Genomic DNA, 20,452 nt, shown 5'->3' with positions numbered 1-20,452 from the left:
GAGACTACCGGCTATTCCCCATCCCAAATGCTCTTGGTCGTGACCTTCGTCTGTCTTGTGATCTCTTGTTTGATCGCCCTGCGGATGCGCCTTCATCGCCTGAGGAGTACATTCAAGATTTCCATGGCACGGTCTGAAGTGATGCATAGTTTTGCAAGAGAGCGAATCATCTTGGCGACGGAGAAGAGGAAGACCCAATGCTACACAAAAAACTATAGAACAATCGACATGAGAGCTACACTCGATTCAACGAAGGTGACAAGGTGTGGTTATGGAATCCTTTTCGACGGAAAGGATTCTACTAAACTATAGTCACGCTGGGACGATTTTTACATAGTCCTAAACAGGCTGAACAAGGTCGTAGATCGGATTCGTGAGCCATCAGTTTAAGTTATTCATCACGATAAGCTAGCCCGTTCCTATGACCATAGTACGTAGTCCCCATATGGTATATAATGTAAATAGTATACCACGACATTATTAATTTAGTGCGTTATTTGTTGTATGTTGTTTATTGAAATTGTTTATTTTACTTATTGTTTATTTTTCCTTAGTTGTAAATATGGCTTCCTGTCCAGGTATTGTACTGCCCAGGACGTGCAGTCCTTTTGAAGGGGATAATGTAGCGAATTTTTGTATATATGTACATAATTTTAGTGAAGTTGTATTTAAAAATTGCAGTATTTTTTGTGTAATGTAACATAAAAATCCGAAGAATCGAAGCCATGTGCTGGAAAAATAAGTTTACAGGGGCAAGTTCATATAGCATTGAAGTAAATGGCTGTGTCACTAAATTGGCGAGATATCACCGAATTGGCGATGGTTTTACAAACTAATTTTTGTTGCAAATTTGGCAAAAAATTCTCGAAAGTCGCCAAACTTGACGACTATTGGGCAACATTTGGGTCCAGTCCCTGTATAATAGTAATTGGTATTGTAATTAAATAACTGTAATTGATCTGTAAATTTAACTGTAATCATATCCGGCTCTCATATATGCCTTCCAGTAATTTCGAGAAGTGGAAGGTACTTGAGATTTCTCGACGGCCGGGGAAAAGTGTATATGACCGGAGAGAGTTTTAGTTTCTCAGTTTAGAGACGAATTCGAAGTGTTGAGATATTTCTGAGCGAGCTTCGCTGTTTAGTTGCGCTTTGCATTGCATTATATTGAACACTGTTAGTTGGTGTGTGTGTATTTAATTATGGCAAAGTACACTAGGGCTATCTGCCTAAGGGGAGGGATGCCTTTTTTGGAGGACTTTCTAAGGGAAACTGGCTCGTATATACGTTACACATGGGGAAAACCACGAAAACACCCATGCAGCCAGCCCGTTCGCGGGATTCGAACCTCGGACCGAACTACCAGTGTTCAGCGACTTTACCGCTCGGTCGCTGGTGGGCCCAAAGCGAGAAGAATATCCGCTGTTCTGTCTTCCACAGGCAACCAAAAAACAGCGACCTGAAACTCACTGTTCCGCCCGAATTAGTCGGAAATATATGGGATATTTCCCAGAATGACAGAAATGATAAATATTCAACTGAAAAAAGCAGAGTTTTAAAAAGTTTTAAAGTGAGGAAAAAAAAAGTCTCAAAAGTTTGCTTACGGGAAGATTTTTAGGTGATATGAAACATAGTAAATTACTACGTAAAATGAAATCACTAAGCGAAACTAATAAAACGGATAAAAATTTGAGAACATGGCTCGATAAATTGCTAAAATCATAAAAATTACTTTAATTGTAAGTAACGAAAATTTAGATATTTTGTTCTTAATGGCAAGTAAAATTTTTGAAAAGAACACCGCACCAGAAATTTATTCCGCGAACGCAGATAATTCTATTTTGAATACTTTACTTTCGAATACATCTCATTTGCATAATTATGTTTTGAATAGTTTCATAAACACACAAATTTCTGTGATGGAAAAACAGATTTCAGCAATAAATATTCGAAGACAATCTAGGAGTGAATTTCCGCAGTCTAAAAAAGATTATAAAGAAATAATAGTCCGCCAAGAAAACGATTTAATCCTGTCCGGGAAGTATTGTTACAGTTATTAGTTTGGCAATCAGTGTTATCGTACTAAAAAGTTTAGATATGGCGGCAAGTTCCGCAGCTGTAAGATTTCCCAACTGGTAACTACCGTTTATTTCTAAAAGGTAGAAAACAATCGGTTTACGTTTTCTTGTCGATAGCGGAACTCACTTATGTGGTATTATTGCATCCCCAAAAACATACAATATGTAGTTCTTTCAAAATTAAAATTAAAGAAGTCAGTATATCTAGAGATAGGCTAAATCATGCTTATATTACACTCATGTCCATAAATTAAGGATAATGCAAAATCTGGCAATGGAAGAGTTAGAAGCAAAATAAATTTGATTTATTAGTAAAGCTTATTTATTAACCAAAAGGTAAAGAGCAAAGAAAGATGCTATATATTTGATATTATTAAAAAAATTAGCGATTTTTTCTACCTGGAGCAAAATAGAAAAAAAAAAAAAAAACCTATTTACAAAAAACCAATATTGCATGGTTGGTATGATTGTTCATACATTGTATGTCTCCCAGACGATGCAATACAGTCCGTACAACGCCTAGGCATGCTGAATATCAAATTATCGATCTGATCATGGGGGATATTACACCACTCAAAAAGCAATGCTCTCCGAAGTTCTTCCTGTAGACATGTAAGAGGAGGTTGACGGGCTGCAACTCGTCGGCCAAGCATGTCCCTTACGTGCTCTACTTTAAGCGCGCGGAATGCATAATACATAATCTATTATGTATTCCGCGCGCTTAAAGTTTGTTTCTCTGAATCTTTGCTTACCAATGAACTTAATTATTTGAAAGCAGTTGCGATTGACCGTGGATTTTCTCCCGTGATTATTGATAAAGCCGTTAAAAATTTTTCAGATTCCTATCAAAGAACTGTTAGAAATATTATTAATGACCTTGTCGTGCTTCCATTTTATCCTTCTGTTAGCTATAAAATTGCACGGATTCTCCAGAAATTCAATTTTCAAGTCGGTTTCTCCCCTATTAATAAAATTCACCCTTCGATTCTAAAAGATTGCGTTTCTGTCTTGAATTCTTGGGGAATTTATAGTATATCGTGTCAATGTGGTTTAAGATATATTGGCCAAACAAAAAGAGCGTTGAAGTTTCGTATCAAGGATCATGAATCTTATGTCAGAAAAGGCGAAATTAACAAGTCTTCAATAGCGTATCATAGTTGGACATTTAACCATAATTTTGACTTTGGGTCTGCAAAAATTATCCAAAAGGCTTCTTCCATAGGTGAATTGGATTTTCTTGAGGCTTTTCACATTCACAAACATTTAGCAGGTTTTGTTAATGATTTGAAGTCTAATCCAGTCCTTCCTAATGCCTTTAAAATTCTACTATCTTAATTCAGTTATTTTTGCCGATAAATGGCGTTACCTCCTCGCATTTGGTACTACCAGAGGGTATAAAAATCCGTTCAGTGGTTGCTTTCCATTATTTGAAGTTCAGATTTTGAGCGTGAAGGTGCATTTGCCCCTCGCTCCCTATTTTAACTTCGCTAATTTTTCTTATCCTTTATGCTTGATCAGATAGCCTGGCTCAGTAAAAGTAGGCCGCCAGTGCAACTCTGATTAAAAATCCAGTTATAACCACGTGCAGTGCTGAAAAGGACCACGTGTTTCTGAGACTCCTTCTCCTTTATTTTCTTCTTTCTAGGTATTTCTTTCTCCTGATGAGGAGGGACCTTTAGCTGCCTCGAAATCGATTGAGTGTTTCATTATACTTACGCTAAATACAAGGTTGATTTTACGATTTTGATTGTCACATTAGCGTGTTTCTCTTCTAGTCTATGTGTGTAGTGATTTTACAGGTGAAATATTTATTTTAGAGTTCGATTTCCGCGTGACTCCGAATTATCCTTAATTTATGGACATGAGTGTATTTCAAATTCCTACAGTTACTCCTGAATTAACAAATAATGATCCAGATGAATCAGTAATTAGAGAGAGATTTTGGAAACGCGAAGAAATCTCAATCCACCATAACGATGCACAATGTTTGAAGTTTTGTTCTGGTAGAACTATTAAACTTCTTGTATGGTTCAGAGACTGTCAGAATTTATTGAAAAAAGAAAAAAAAAACTGCTCGACATTATTTCTTGCTTTGGAAAACAAACGTTCGTTACTGAGAGGGAAATGTAGTGGTTAAATAGAAGTGTCAATTTATTTTCATTTATTACGTACATTTACATATTTTTATATTTATTATATATTTTCATATTTATTTAAATATAATCTCTCTTTCATGTTTATAATATGTTTTGTAATTTCAACTGATGTGAAGGTTACAGTAATTTTAATAGTTCGAAATGGCAACAAGAAAAACAGAAGAACCCAAACATTCAAAATAAAATGTATTATTATTGAAGTTCTTTTTGAGGATTTTGTTTTCGCGAAATAAGAAAGTACTTAATTATTAGTTTTGGAACACTGCCAGCTACAACTTCAGTTGTTTGCATCATTGCGATTGACATAAACAAATCATTAGAATGCCAAAAACCGAACTGTCATATTTTTTCTTTTTTTTTCTTTTCTCTCACTCTCTTTTTGTTTTGCCTCGTCACGTCACGATTCTGAATGCTAAAAAACCTAAGCGTTTTTTGAGAACTTACCCCTTTAAAGTAGGCCGAAAGTAGACACGTTAATCTAAAATAAGGGTTAAATTCGAAAGCAGAAAAGCTTTTAATAAATATTCCACAACACTTTTGTAAGCAGTATCTTTAATGATGTTGAGGGCCATCAGTTATCATTCGGAGATACAGGTTACGGCTTTTCAGCTGCAAGTGTGGAATGTTTTTGATACTTTCATCCAATTCGAGACTGCGAATGTCGATCACTTTCGGTTTTATCATTAGCATCTTCGAATTCATCATGAAATCTTCCGTACCAATAAAAAACATTGGATCATATTAGTATTTCATGGTCGTATGGGGCTTTGCACAACATTTTTCTTTACTGTTTTTCTCGTTTAACAGCAAAATTTTATTGCAGTTCTTTTCTTAGCTTCCGAATCCACGAAAGCAATGTTTATTAGATCAAAACAAGTGATTAATTGGATAGAAAAGTCTGTCCGAAATAACATTTTAACAAAATCAAGTTGAGATGTTAATGATCGTTAGTCAGTTACCGTTTGGTAAGTTTCCTGGAATTTGTTAAATTTCTTAATTTCTAAAACTTTGTAGGCGCACTGTGTATGGTACTAGAGCAAATAAATATATCCAGAGGAGTTGTACTTTTAAGAGTCCTAATTCAGCTTAATAAGAACTTCCACAATCAAGTCACTGGATACCGTTGAAATTAAACAAGGAATTTTAGAAGACATTAGAATAATAACATCCGATATGTGCAGCAAAACAAAGCGATAGACTAAATGGAAGCACTTCCGCAGAGAACCCGGTAAATGTAAACATCGCCAACTTTGGCGATAATAGTTCAAACCTGGTAACCTAGCTAATTCATCCTATTCGCTTATGCGAAGGTTGTCGTTGTTCGCATTTGGAGATTTATATTATTTTTCTCTTATTTGTTATTATTTTTTCTGAATTTTTTTAACAACGAATAGATAGAAATATTTTCGCATAATTAAAGAAGTTTTCGTCGAAAGATGCCGGTTCTCGGGTCGTCAGTTCGGGATCAAAGGAAGAATTATGGCGGGAGGGGTGAATGCTAATTTGTAACATGGCTGTTCACTTTATGTTCTTAATTATTAACAGCTGTAAGCACGCAGAACCATGAGGTTTCCAACCCCTATGATAATTTTTAAATGTATTAAGTTCTAGTTTTATTAAAAATGCTACTGAAGAAAATTTGATTACTGTTGAAGGTTATTTGTATTGTCAAATATATTATGAAAAAGGATAGGTATTTGTTTCAACGTAAAATGCTTTAAGCTGTATGCAAGTAACTTGAAAAAAAAATACTTAAAACTATGTAAAATGGATATATTAAAGTCATGCTTTCATTAATTTATTACATGGGCATGGCTCTTACCGAAATACATCAATCAACAGGCAAAGTACTTAATAGTGAAAAAAGACATTTGTAATAGAAATATTAGTATTCTATATGAATTAGAGAAAATACATATAAGTATATTGTAAACGTAAGTATAAGAATACTAATTGCTTTTTTTAAAGGAATTTTTACTTCGTTATGTTTAATACATTGTTTTCTGTGCTAACTTGAATTTAATAGAAATTTATTTTCGTATATCACGTTTAACCTGTTAGTTTTATATCTACATACTTATTATCTGTGAATTTTTACTACCATTGTCTGCTAACTTGAATTTACATCACTAAAAACCACGTTTACAAAATATCACGCTTACGGCTCGGCTCATCCTCGATGAGCCGCGAGCTTGGCGAGTAAAACTGCAACGGCGCCAAAGGGTTCTTTCCCGAAGCGCCAACGGGTTCTCTGCGGATGAAAACCCGACTAAAGACTAAATAACAGCTAGAATATTATACGCGTCATAAAAGAGAAACATACCAAAATATTTAAAAGTAGTACATATGACTAACAAGTTTTTAATTTGGTCAATAATACAACTGAATATTTCTGTAAATCATATACATCTATAATTCACAATAAATATTAACCAATACTACATTTCAGAGATTCTGAGGACAAAAATTATTAAATAAAATTAATCATTTAATACAATAAAGTAATATGTAATATAACAGATAAACGGTAATTCATAGCCACTTACCTGTTCCTGCTAAGGCATGCGGTAATGCTAGAACACCCATCCCTGCCATAAGGGACGTGATAAATATTGCTGCACTCCATACTGAATATCCACTAGTTTCAGAACGTCTAAACAAACTCATCAGAACGTAACTTGACTCGTCTTCGCTGGAGTCAATTGGTTCAGGACTTATGAAAGTCTGGTATTTCATGAAGCTAAATGTTTCAAAAACCGAAAATTTGTAGATAATATAAATCTTGCAGATTTCACTAAATGCTTTGGAAATGTAATTGGCAACTTAAATTTGCAGTGTATTTAAATCTCGTAGAACTTCAGAAAACAAAAGAATAAAGCCTTAACTAACATGCCAGAACATACTTATTAGGATAAAAAACAGTTAAAGATCTGAATTGAGTGGATTTTGATTAAATTCTGCTTTGTTTGGATATATTTGCGATAGTATATATATCAACAATAAATGATGCCTTTACAAGCAAGTCAACATAACAATTTATCTATTCCATAATAATGAAAAATGAAACTTCTGCATACTTCACTGTATCTCAAAAAATGTTTGTTACATAAATAATATTGATTATCACTCTGATAAATAAGATACAATGATCAGCTGATAGCAAAAATGCATTAAAGTTGATGAATGTAATAAACAAACGAAGCGAATATTTATATTCCTACCAGATCCAAATGGTATATGAAATGCAGTTACTGATGATAACTCAGTTTAAAGTAAGGCTAATAAAAATAACAGAATTCGAGAAATAATTATCTTCATAGCTATGATGACAATATAAAAAATATTATCGTAATCGCTATCAAAACTGCCCCATTTAATCTTCGTTGCCACAGAATAAAAATCAAGAGTACTATTTTTTAAAGTTTTGTCCGGGAAACTGGGTTCTAAATCAGATTTATCAGTTCCATGTAATGCATTCGAGCGAACAATCTTCAATCAGTAATCTCCTAGATAAAATTCAACAGAAAGAAACGTTAGAACGTAATACTAAAGGAAAACACCTTCATAAAATCTAAAACGCTGTAATATATAAAATAACAATTTACTAATAATCGCTTCTACCTTTCACCCATAAAGAAAAGAGCAAGAAATTGATCAGCAGCTTGTACTAGTTCATAAAGTAAAAATTATTTTAAAATGAACTCTATCAAGTTGACAGCCATCTCTCGATTAATGAAGCAAGAAAATAAAATTTTCAACCGCAAAGTCGTACAGAAATCTAGAAATTTATGCTTTGCACTGATAAAAATGCTACTCTAAGTTAGTTTGTGTCTCTCTGCTAGCATGAATCTGAGAGATATTCCCAGATTACGTTTTCCCTCTGCCGGATTTATGATGTCACAAACGGAGATTTCGTTTGCCCAGGTGTGTTTCATTGTTAACAGCTGCGACGTATTTTTCTATTTCCCTCTTCCCACTTAACGGTACTTATATCTCAGAAAGAGCGTATCATGTTCTAGCGGTAAATATTTCAGACAGTTCTAGATGAAGTATTATCAGAAGATACTTGATTGTGTTTTTGACAAAACTTTAGAGAAAGTGAAGTTGAGTGCTCTGAGATAATTCTTCACTTGATATGATTCAAGTTTGCCGACAAGTTAGCAAGTGAAAAGATAAAAATTTGTAATTTTGTTTTTGTATTGTTTTTGAAAATGAAAAAAAAATCACATTAAGGCTCATATTATACTTACTCACAATCCAAATTACTACTTACTCACAATAACATAAATTACTGCTTACTCACAAGAGCAAATTCAGAAAAATTCTCCATTGAGCTGTCCAGATTTTGCAGGAAAAGTTCTAAATATGTGAACAGGAAATTAACATAATTCTTATTTGAAGTATTAATTTCAACAAAAATGTGCAATTTTGATTTGACACGAAATGAAAATACATAAATAAAAAGGAAACACTGATTGCAGTGTCGACTAGTGAAACAAACAGAGACGCACAGAATTTTCGTATGCAAACATTATAAGGCATTTCTTCCACTTCCCTAGCGTGCCTTCGTGGTGTAATGGTAGCACGCTGGGTCGGTATTCCAGAGGTCCGTGGTTCGATTCCCGGCGAAGGCGGTTGCTAATTTTTCATACTTTCTGCTTCCAAAAATCCTAATGACTCTACAACATAAGGCTGAATTTTACATCAGAAATTTTATCGTCCAGATGGAAATGCGGTTAGTGAAACTAACTGCCGTACCGGAGGGTCTGGGTTCGAATCCTGGAAAATGCATGGATATAAATTGTCTGTCTTTTTAATAGGAGGCAACGGTGAGACACCTATTAGGTGCCTTCATAATAAAGCTTTCGGATTTAGTAGTTGTCAACATCTATAATGGTTAGTGCCCGCTACTGAGGAAAAATATCAGAAAGTTTATTACTTCTCCGCAATGTGACATATTAAACGTTACAGCGATAAACAGACACAGCGTGTCTTCAAGATGAATTAAATACACTCATGTCCATAAATTAAGGATAATTCGGAACAACGCGGAAATCGAACTCTAAAATAAATAAATCACCTGTAAAACCACTACACACAACTTCAAGAATCATATGCAAATTTCAGGAAATAACCCGATGACACTGACGGTACGTCACGATGACGAGAGTGTAAGAGAGTGATATATAAGGAATACAGGCAAAGAAGTAAAATTGTTCGCAGGAGCTTTATGAGCATTTCAGTAAAATAACCGAATAGTTATGACACAACGCATTTGGATGATTTTTTACGTGGTAGAATTATCGGCCGTCTGGAATGTGGGCGTACCCAACTGGAAGTATCAGACGAACTTGGAATTGCCCAGAGTGTCATCTCTAGGCTTTGGCAACGATTCCAAGATGATGGTAATGTGAGTAGACGTTACAGCACAGGTCGCCGCAGAGTTACAACGCCGAATGAGGACCGGTATTTGGCAGTTTCTGCGAAAAGAAACAGGCGGAGCACAGCCTCAGACCTGTCTCGTCAGCTCTCTTCAGCCACTGGTACGACAACTTCAAGGCAGACCGTGTACAGACGCTTAGGGCAGATTGGTCTATATGCTCGTAAACCTGTCAGATGCGTTCCACTTACTGCAACTCACTGTCGCCTGCGGTTAGCCTGGAGTAGAGAGCATGCGTTGTGGACACCGCAACAGTGGGCTTGTGTGATGTTTTCCGACGAGTCCAGGTTTAGCTTGTAGTCTGATTCTCGTCGGACTTTCATATGGAGAGCTCCAGGTTACCCGTTACCACTAAGAAAACATCATTGAACGACACCGTTACGGTGGTGCAGAAGTGCTCGTTTAGGGTGGAATTATTCTGGGTTCCAGAACTGACCTGCATGTTCAAATTGGAACCATGACAAGCCAAATCTATTGGGACGTCATTCTGGAACAACATGTACATTTGTTTCGGGGCATCATGGGCGCACAATTTGTGTTTATGGATGAAAACGCCCGTCCTCACCGTGCAAACATCGTAAGCGAATGCCTTCAATCGGAGGATATCACTCGTATAGACTGGCTAGCATTCTCACCGGACTTGAATCCGGTAGGGCACGTGTGGGACATGCTTGGTCGACGAGTTGCAGCCCGTCAACCCCCTCCTACATGTCTACCGGAACTTCGGAGAGCATTGCTTTTTGAGTGGTGTAATATCCCCCAAGATCAGATCGATATTTTGATACTCAGCATGCCTAGGCGTTGTACGAACTGTATTGCATCGTGTGGGAGACATACAATGTATTAACAATCATACCAACTATGTAATATTGGTTTTATGTAAATACGTTTTTTTTGTAATTTGCTCCAGGGAGAAAAAATCGCTAATTCTTTTAAAAATATCAATCATATAGCATCGTTTTTTTGTTTTTTACCTTTTGTTTAATAAATAAGCTTTACAAATAAGTCAAATTTGTTTTGCTTCTAACTCTTCCTTTGCCTGATTTTGCATTATCCTTAATTTATGGACATGAGTGTATTTGATTTAATTTAATCAAAACTTTAATGCACTATTCATGTTTTCAAGCAGATGACAATTCTAGATGTCTTAATAATTTTTGCTTAATATCGCGGGCAGATCTTTTGAAACAGATCTAAATAAACACGTTTTTTTATTGAAAATAAGATGTAAGGAAGAAATAAGGACATCTGAGATCAAAAACGTACAAAAATAATTTCAGTTTAATTTTCAGCCGCTTATTTATCTGAAGTTTCTTATCTTATCCTAGTTGCTTTTGCCTCCAATTTCTTATCCCCACCAGTGGCCGAGTAGTTAAAACTGCTGAATAGTAGAATTTAAACCTGAGTTAAATTCCAGGCGAAGGGCTGGCTGCAAGATTGGTTTTATGGTTTCGCGTATGTACGCACCAGTTTACCATAAAAAGTCCTCCTCGAAGCCATCCTTTCCCCTTAAGCAGAAGACCCTCGTGCGTTTTGTTATATTATAATAACCTCTCACTTCCCAGTTTCTTTTATAGTGCTAGTGTAATGGGCGCTGCCTATGGCAAAAAATTAGAGTCCTCAAATTTAAATAAACAATAAAATTTCGAGTCCTCAAATTTAAATAAGTTAAAATTTCCGTTGCATTCAATTAAATGTGTTTAACATCCCAACAAAAGTTATGAAAAATTAATGTAAAATTTCCGGAATCTTTGCGTTTGTGTAATTCGAAATATTTAAAAGCCTTAAACGACTCTGGAATTATTTGCTTTACAATAATGTTTCGACGAACTAGCGTCACACATTATAACCCTTATTATTAGAGATATTAATTCAGTAAAAAGTTTAATTAAAAAGGTGAAAGATGAAATGCATTATGTATGCATGCAAATACGACATAAATCTCCTATGTTATAACCGTTGTTTCTACAAACAGGAAGATTTAACCATCTGCATGTTTGTATTTATGACACCTGTCTTCATTAGCTCAGCACAAAAGGTGGTTTCAGACCCATACATATAACTTGCAGTCCGACAACATGAAGGACGTGCGTTATGTATAGATTTGCAAATACAGCTGAGCAACTCAAACAGGGAAATATGTATATTATCATTATATTATTTTAATATTTACGTCATGAATGCCCAAAGGAATTTTTTCTGCCCTGTATTAAACTTTTATCAGTTAAGATGAAAACTTAAATGTAACTGGTACAGGCGGGTCCTGCATCCATATAAATACGTATAATAATAATTTCTGAAAGCAAAACCATACTATAGGTTCATAAACACAATTATAAAATTTAGAAAGAAATAACAGTACATTGTGACTTTTTAAAATTGAAATATTACCGAAAATCTCTCAAAAGTATATTTCTACATAAATGAGAGCTAAAAAAATATAAACAAACTTATAAACTTGGGAATATATGTAAGAGGAACCTAATGGGTATGGAATTATCTGAAGAGAAAAATTTGTAGTCTTCTATGTAGTTTTCACAAGTAGTTTTAAATCACAAGTTTTCACAAGTAGTTCAAATCGTAAAACTACATCGTCGTCGTCGTCAGTAAAAGAGTTTCGTCGTCGTGCGTAAAGGAGTTTACTACACTTCAATCCATTTCAAGCGTTTAAAACACAAATAAAATCTTAATATACAGCAACCTGAGAGATTAATCGGTAAAGAAGTTGATATTTACTGAATGACACAACAGAGGTTTTCCTGATATATATGAAATAAATGTAAAAAAGTTTTAGAAGCAAAATTTTGTAATAATTTAATATACAAATAAGGAAATAAATTAGCTAACTAATTTAGATACAATAAAAGAAACTGTTGTCAAATGCCTTAAAGTTTTAATATAATTTCGTTGATTTCCGAAAACTTGAAATAAATATTTTTCCAAGAAAAAACTAAATCTTGCAATGTTCCTGATAACGAGAGGTGTTTCCTGCTTTTCCTGCTTCTAAGTTTATTTCTATAAAAGTGTGTTACCGGTCTCCTTTGTTGTATTATTACATGTTTCATTAACTACAAGCAATTTTAGTCAATTAATCAAGAGAGGCTGCTCCAAATAAGACAAATTTTCTTGTGAAGATCAGTGGTCTCAAACTAGTGACCCGCGAAGACATTTGAATTATGTTATTTGTAGAAAATATTATAAGATTATAGTTATTTGAAGGCTGAGTTTATATCATTTTCATTGCTATTGAAAACGAACATGAATAACGAATCAAAAAATCTATAAACTGAGCTCATTCATTTAAAATATGATATAAATATTATTCAAAGATTCGAAGATACAGATTTTATTAAATTTTGCTTGTACGTGTGAAAAAATAAATAAACTTAGCTTCGAAATTTTGCATAAACATAAACCCTCTGTTTGGGAATACATTTATATGTAAACATATTTTCTTTACTATTGAGAATTAATAAGAAAAGAACCTAAATGACAGTAATTTCTAGTAATTTTTCTTCTACAAACTTTAACAGAATCGAAACGCCATCAAGTAAAGCAATAGTAAGAAATAAAGAAGTTTATAATTATTTAAGCACAAACATATGGATTCTTATCTATGCGTCAAAGAAAATTTGATAAATAAGAGAAAAAGACTAAGTAGTTCTTACTTATTCTTAAGTTTCGTAGAAAGTTATTTAATGATTGATTAAATACGACAGAATTATTTGCAACAAATATTAGTCTAGGAATTTAATATTTAGCTGTCATGATACATGAATTACAAAGTGTAACTAATAAAAATGTCTTACAAGTACCAAACCTTGGATTTCAGATAAAAAATGAATATAAATTTGAACCTTTTTTATATTTATCAAATTATGCATCCGTAATAATAATATTAATATTTAGTATTGTTGATTTATATTTTGATAAATATTTGTTTATAATAAAACGGAATTAAAATTTTAATTAAAGTATTTTTTATTTGGTTAAACATTTAACCCAAAGGAGCAAAACCTTTTGCCCAGAAACGCTATTAATTCCATATTGGCATTTTGCGTCGTCCACTAAAAGACGGCGTTTCACTTTTCCAGTTGTTGCCACCAAATATTTGAGCCCTGCACTATATTTAGAGATTAAATAATGAAGAATCTGCATGAATGGATGTATGTTTCTTGCATTGTGAAACAACAACGCTACCCGGAGACATCATATTGTGAATAACAGAGTCCTCCACTCCAATATGGGCCAAACTTGATATTTGGAGTTTGTTTCATTACGTATTTCATATTTTGTAAAACTGCTAACGATTTTTTGATTATCAAACTCAACAATTACAAACCGAGCAATGGCAACACTGTAGAGGGGGGAAAACATTTTTATCTCCAGCGCGCATGACTGTGTATCGGAAATTCTAAAGATATGCGGTTTTAAATATTTTTTGATATTGCTATTGAGTTGAATTTTATGGTTTAAGTGCGAAGAACATGATATTTAATAAATAAAGGTAGCACACAAAATGTTAAAAAAACGCTCCGTTGGGCATAATATAAAATATGGAAAGCTTTCAGCTTTTTTTACTTTTTTTATTTTATTAAAAAAAATTCTGCCCTGAGTCTAGGACGGTTGGTGTGGATCATTGTTTTGTATTTCAGAAATGGTGCTTGTGATACTGTGAATGAAACACTGCTCTTCTCCTTTAAGAAACGTAAAAAATCTGATGCGTACACCACATTACTTCCTTGTACGGAATATTAAATTATACGCATTTTTCTTGCATTTCATTTAAACTTATTGGATTGAATTAAATCTACTTCCCCGACAGCGGATAAACCACAATAGAATAAATGCATTCTTTAAAATTCACTCTGGTATTTGTTTACCATAGCGACACTCTGGCGCTATATTCACTTAACACTATTATATTTCGTTCATATTATAACTCATAATGCACAAAATTTATATCATTTAAAGAATAGAATTATCTAATCGTTCCTACATGTTCTATTCAAATACTATAATATTGCTAGAATAATGTATAAAAGAAATTAAGCAAACAAAGCAAAAAAGAAACAGTTTTTCACAGACGATTGAATATTTCTCATTTAATTAATTCAGTTCTCACTTCGCGAGAAGGCAAAAATACATAAAAACTCAAAATATCTGTATTAAAAATTACGAAGTAAATCTCAAACACTTATTTCCTCGAAAAAATTCCAGAAAGAATTAAGCAACCAAAATACGAGGTGCACATCTACATGTTATAGCAGTCCTATATACAAAATTTCAGCGTTCTGATTTATATCATTTAAAGAATAGAATTATCTAATCGTTGCCACATGTTCTATTCAAATGCTATAATATTGCTAGAATGATGTATAAAAGAAATTAAGCAAACAAAGCAAAAAAGAAACAGTTTTTCACAGACGCATAACTCGTTTTTGAGTTATGCGAGATACGTACGTACGCACGTACGTACATACGTTTGTACAGACGCCACGAAAAATTCTCTTCAGAATTAATTTTAAAGCAGTTTTATCTTTTTTTTTTTTTTTTTTTTTTTTTTTTTTGAGGGAACGAGTCTTTGATTCTGTTCTTTCGTACAGATATCACGCAAAAACATCGTTAAATTGCATTCGATAGCGGTCAAAATGGATATTTTCGTTGAAATATGCTGCCTGAAACTTTTCGCGATTACAATACTTCCTTTTTACTTCGTACAAGGAAGTAAAAATGGCAGAAATTTTAAACAGAACTTTTCCAGATTTTGGAGGCCAACGGTTTGCCTGTAATTAACTGATTTGTCTCATGACGAACTAATCGGGAAGTTTATCCCGAAAAGCCAAATACTTTTCTAGGTTATCGATGTTTAATACCATCACCATCAATTGTAAGACATACTTTCTTCTTTTATGAGAGAGGCCAAAATCTCAACCAGGCAACGAATTTATTTAAATTCCATTTTTTTCCTCTTCGTTAATTTTAATGTTTAACGAATTCCCACTTCATCAAAAACTGGAATTTACAAGCTCAGTTTATCGTCCTTTTTATGATTCAAATTTAATAGAAGTTTGCTTCCTATTCTAAATCCATTTCATTCTTTCATTACTAAAATATGATACATCGATGACACGTAATTCATCGAGGCATCATATTTTTGTAAATAGGCACAGAGATGAATTAGATACTTGAAATAGGGAGGTTTATAGATAGTTCATCACTTTTCTTGATATATTGTTGAGGGAAATTTTTATTGTCACTAATCTCATGCTCTTTAAGGCTCCATATAGGCTCTTTTACTCCATATAGGCTTTATCGGTAATGATAGGGCTGATAGCCTGGCCAAACAGGTGGATTCAAATGTCAATGCAATGGATATTGAAGTAACAGGTTCGAAGAAAATTGCTATTCGAAGACTGAAAGAGTTTTACGTTAACAAATGGAAAATACAGTGGTTCTCTTCAACTAAAAACAAAGGATCTATGGAACTAATTAAATGACGAATAAAATGAAATGTATGAACAATATTGACGTTAATCAGGTAGGTTTCTGTTCTATTTCAACCGATTTAATCTGCAGGAAAATATACTATGTAATAGTTGTCAGGTTGATGGTGATGCTAGTTATTTTGTGGTTGATTGTAGTTTAACAGCCCCTATTTAGACAGATTTTAATGAAAGTACTATTAATTTTAAAGTTTTTAAATCATATACCATTGCTCTAATGAAGTTTATCAATGAAAATAGGGCGCTTATAGGAATCTTTTGTTAAAATTGAATCCTGTATTTATATGGGTTTCAGATATCTGTAGTGTTCTGTGTTGTGAATTTTTTTTTTTTTTTTGGGTTTTGTTTGTTTATTTGTAATTTTGTGTTAGATGTGCTTACTTATTTTTAATTTAGTAGTTTTGTTTGTTGTTTAGGGGGGCGGCTGGGTTGCTGGCTGCTAAGTTTCGTTTGTGGCGAGACGGGAGCCCCTTCTTTTGAGCTATGGAGACACTCGTGTCTAGGTGGGCTGAAGAAAGCTTCTAATTCTTATTCTTTTAGTCAGTCTTCACATTCATTACATGTGCAGCAGTTTTGATTCTTATGTTAGATAAATAGCGTTATGAATATTACAGAAAAGCGGGAATTTCAGCAATGATTAATCTTTCATTTCCTCTTGATTATCGTTTAATCTGCTTTGCGAGCTGCAGTGAGTCAGAAAGGTACTGAGATGCAACAAATTTTCTTGCATTCTATATACTTTAGGGCTAAATAAAATAGGAAAATCTTAAAATAAATTTAAAATAATTGTAAGTAAATACTAAAATATGAAAATTTCAGTTAAAATAACACGCCGAATAATGATTTAAAGCAACAGGAATCAGAGTAACATTCATAAATACTAATTTTGAAGGTTTAAATATTGAACCTGCTTCTTCAGCTGCAGAAGTGCAAATGATGAAAGAGAAACCAGTGATAAAATAAGGTAAGGCGATAAGAAGAAATAAAGTCAGGCTACTGCCGCCATCTACTGATGAAGAATGAAAAAATGTAAAGCACTTTCTTTAAAATCTGAGGGTAAAGAAGGATTCCAACTCATATTCTGAATCCATTAAACAATCTGTTTTGAAAGAAAGAGACCTTTATTCTGTTCGTACGTACAGATGACAGTAAAAAAACAGTCAAAATATATTTGGGAACGTTAAACTGGATATTTTCGTTAAAATGTGAAACCGATTTTTCGCGATTACATTTTTTACATTACTTTGTGCAAGGAAGTAGTAAAAAGGGAAAATATTCTAGGCAATATGGTATTTATAACTTAGTACATTAAGCATCGTTCACACAGTAGTTTAAAAGTCATAAATATTTAAGCCGATCATTATCACTAAGTAACCAGACAAAACTACATGACAAAAACTGGTTTAAGTATTTTGCCTAAAAATTCGAACTTTTCTGCTTTATGCCAAGTTGGTATAAGAACCATAATTTACAGTGAAGCACACACATCGGTCGACAGTTTGGCTGAGTCAGCTACACATTTACACATACCATTTTTCCCATGCTTACCTGATTGGCTACGGCTTAAACCCTGTTAAAACAGGTGTGAATGGACTTAATGGTTATGCCTTAAACCAATACAAAGAATTACGACGACAAAACCATCATCTGAGGGAATTCTTACTTACGTAATAAACAATAAATCTGTATATCCTCCAAATGATTCATGGCATTTCGTCATGAATGCATGACATAGTCCTCAGTAAAAGTTTAATCACTGTAATATATCTGTTTCTTCAATTAAACATTATATTATTTTAAGTTTTGTAATATCAATAATTCGTCGAATACAGTTTTGCTTCGCTACTTTTATTTTCCACTCATTATTGCTTTGGGTGCTTATCCAATTGCATTTCTTTCGGTAAATACGTAAATTATTCTTGTAGAGACATTAGGATTTTTGGAAGCAGAAAAGATGAAAAATATGCAACCGCCTTCGCCAGGAATCGAACCACGGACCTCTGGAATACCGGCCCAGCGTGCTACCGTTACACCACGAATTCATGCTAGGTAAGTGGAAGAAATACCTTATATACTCCCCTTCTTAAAGGGCGACTAGGGTTTTAGGGGACCTAGTCAGCAAATCCTGGGTGCGGAGAGTCATCATCCACAACCCTTTTAGTTCCAACGCTACTTGTAGAGACATTAGGATTATTTAAGAAGCAGAAAAGATGAAAAATATGCAACCGCCTTCGCCGGGAATCGAACCACGGACCTCTGGAATACCGGCCCAGCGTGCTACCGTTACACCACGAATTCACGCTAGGGAAGTGGAAGAAATACCTTATATACTCCCCTTCTTAAAGGGCGACTAGGGTTTTAGGGGACCTAGTCGCCAAATCCTGGGTGCGGAGAGTCATCATCTACAACCCTTTTAGTTCCGGCGCCACTTGTAGAGACATTAGGATTATTTAAGAAGCAGAAAAGATGAAAAATATGCAACCGCCTTCGCCGGGAATCGAACCACGGACCTCTGGAATACCGGCCCAGCGTGCTACCGTTACACCACGAATTCACGCTAGGGAAGTGGAAGAAATACCTTATATACTCCCCTTCTTAAAGGGCGACTAGGGTTTTAGGGGACCTAGTCGCCAAATACTGGGTGCGGAGAGTCATCATCCACAACCCTTTTAGTTCCGGCGCCACTTGTAGAGACATTAGGATTATTTAAGAAGCAGAAAAGATGAAAAATATGCAACCGCCTTCGCCGGGAATCGAACCACGGACCTCTGGAATACCGGGCCAGCGTGCTACCGTTACACCACGAATTCACGCTAGGGAAGTGGAAGAAATACCTTATATACTCCCCTTCTTAAAGGGCGACTAGGGTTTTAGGGGACCTAGTCGCCAAATCCTGGGTGCGGAGAGTCATCATCCACAACCCTTTTAGTTCCGGCGCCACTTGTAGAGACATTAGGATTATTTAAGAAGCATGAAAGATGAAAAATATGCAACCGCCTTCGCCGGGAATCGAACACGGGCCTCTGGAATACCGGCCCAGCGTGCTACCGTTACACCACGAAGGCACGCTAGGGAAGTGGGAGAAATACCTTATATACTGATGCAAAGGCTAGAGATGTTTAAAGTTTAAAATTCCTTTATCAACATATTTTAGTGTTTTCTATAATTGCAAAATAAGTCTTTCAGTAACAAAGATTGGATTCAATAACAAAGATTATTGCATAACAGGTATACAATTACACTAGCGCAAATAATTATAGGTTCAAAATCTACAGAAGAAGAAGTTTGATGTATATGTTACAAATTACAAGCCAACTTTTAACACAACATCTGTAAAGAAATTTTCTATGTCTGGCTTCTTAGAGTTTCCAGTAATTAAAACCCTCTGGGCCTTTTTGCTTAGAAAGCACAAATTTCCCAAAACTACTATGAGAACAAATTATTTTTTTGATTTTAATGTAAAAACTCTCCTGGTATTTTATACCTGGATTTGTTTTCTTTTGATATATTGCCTTAATTTCGTTGACATATTTTAATATACACGTATATATAAGTTCTTACAAATATCACAATAAATATTCTAGGTGGTATATATACGGCCTTGCCGCTTAGAGGGTTAAACCAGTTATGCACATATAAATTGCTGTTCAAAAGTTGTCTTATAGGCTTTGTTCTCTGAACTTCGTTGTCATTATCACTTATACTACTGTTTTATTGCTCTGTACGAATCCCTTGTTCATAGCATTCTGTATATTTTCTAGCTTATCCGCTTCAAAGTTTTTAAATTCATTACCTAACCAAATAGTCACTGATTTGTTTAGAAATTACAAAATCTTCTCATATGAAGCAAAAAGATTTTGAAGCCATTTTTAAATTTTACTAGTTATTTTGGGTAAATTAATTATGTGCCAATATTAAAATTAAAAAGGATACAGAAAATATTCACCAACAATTTGTCGAGGCATTAGGTTATTCTGAAGCAGGACATATGAAAAATGTGCAACTCGAACATGGATCTCTCGTAATATGCGCCGAGTGTGCTACCGTTACACCGCGAAGGCAACTGGAACAAGGGAGGAAAGACCTTATATGCTTCACATTTTAAAGAGCGACTGGGGATGAAGGGACCCAATTGCCAAATTCCGGGGGTGACGAATTGTCGTCCACCACCGTCTTTGTTCGGGCGCCAGTGTAGAATCGTTAGGTTTTTCTGAAGCAGGAGATATAAAAAATGTACAGTGCCATGGCCGGAACTCGAACCTGAAATACATA

General features: G+C 34.4%; 1 protein-coding gene across 2 annotated transcripts in view; it reads right to left on the bottom strand.

The window, feature by feature from the left end:
• LOC118188834 (uncharacterized) overlaps window positions 1–8,092 on the bottom strand; it is a 66,241-nt gene extending 58,149 nt beyond the window's left edge. The window contains exons 1-2 of one of the 2 annotated variants that reach the window (XM_085824274.1): window positions 7,856–8,092; window positions 6,781–7,740 (exon numbers count right to left, since the gene is read on the bottom strand). In XM_085824274.1, the coding sequence (XP_085680400.1) occupies window positions 6,781–6,970 (190 nt within the window). In that variant the 5' untranslated portion in view covers window positions 6,971–7,740; window positions 7,856–8,092. Of the gene's footprint in view, window positions 1–6,780 lie in introns of both variants that reach the window. The other variant, XM_085824272.1, reaches the window with a different exon arrangement.
• Between the last annotated feature and the right edge of the window lie 12,360 nt (window positions 8,093–20,452).

This window comes from Stegodyphus dumicola, chromosome 9, assembly GCF_044657685.1.
Source record: "Stegodyphus dumicola isolate Sdum_Otavi_A_Nest chromosome 9, ASM4465768v1".
Classification (NCBI taxonomy): Eukaryota; Metazoa; Arthropoda; class Arachnida; order Araneae; family Eresidae; genus Stegodyphus; species Stegodyphus dumicola.
Note: the sequence above shows the minus strand (reverse complement) of the source record. Positions and strands in the feature narration are given on the sequence as shown.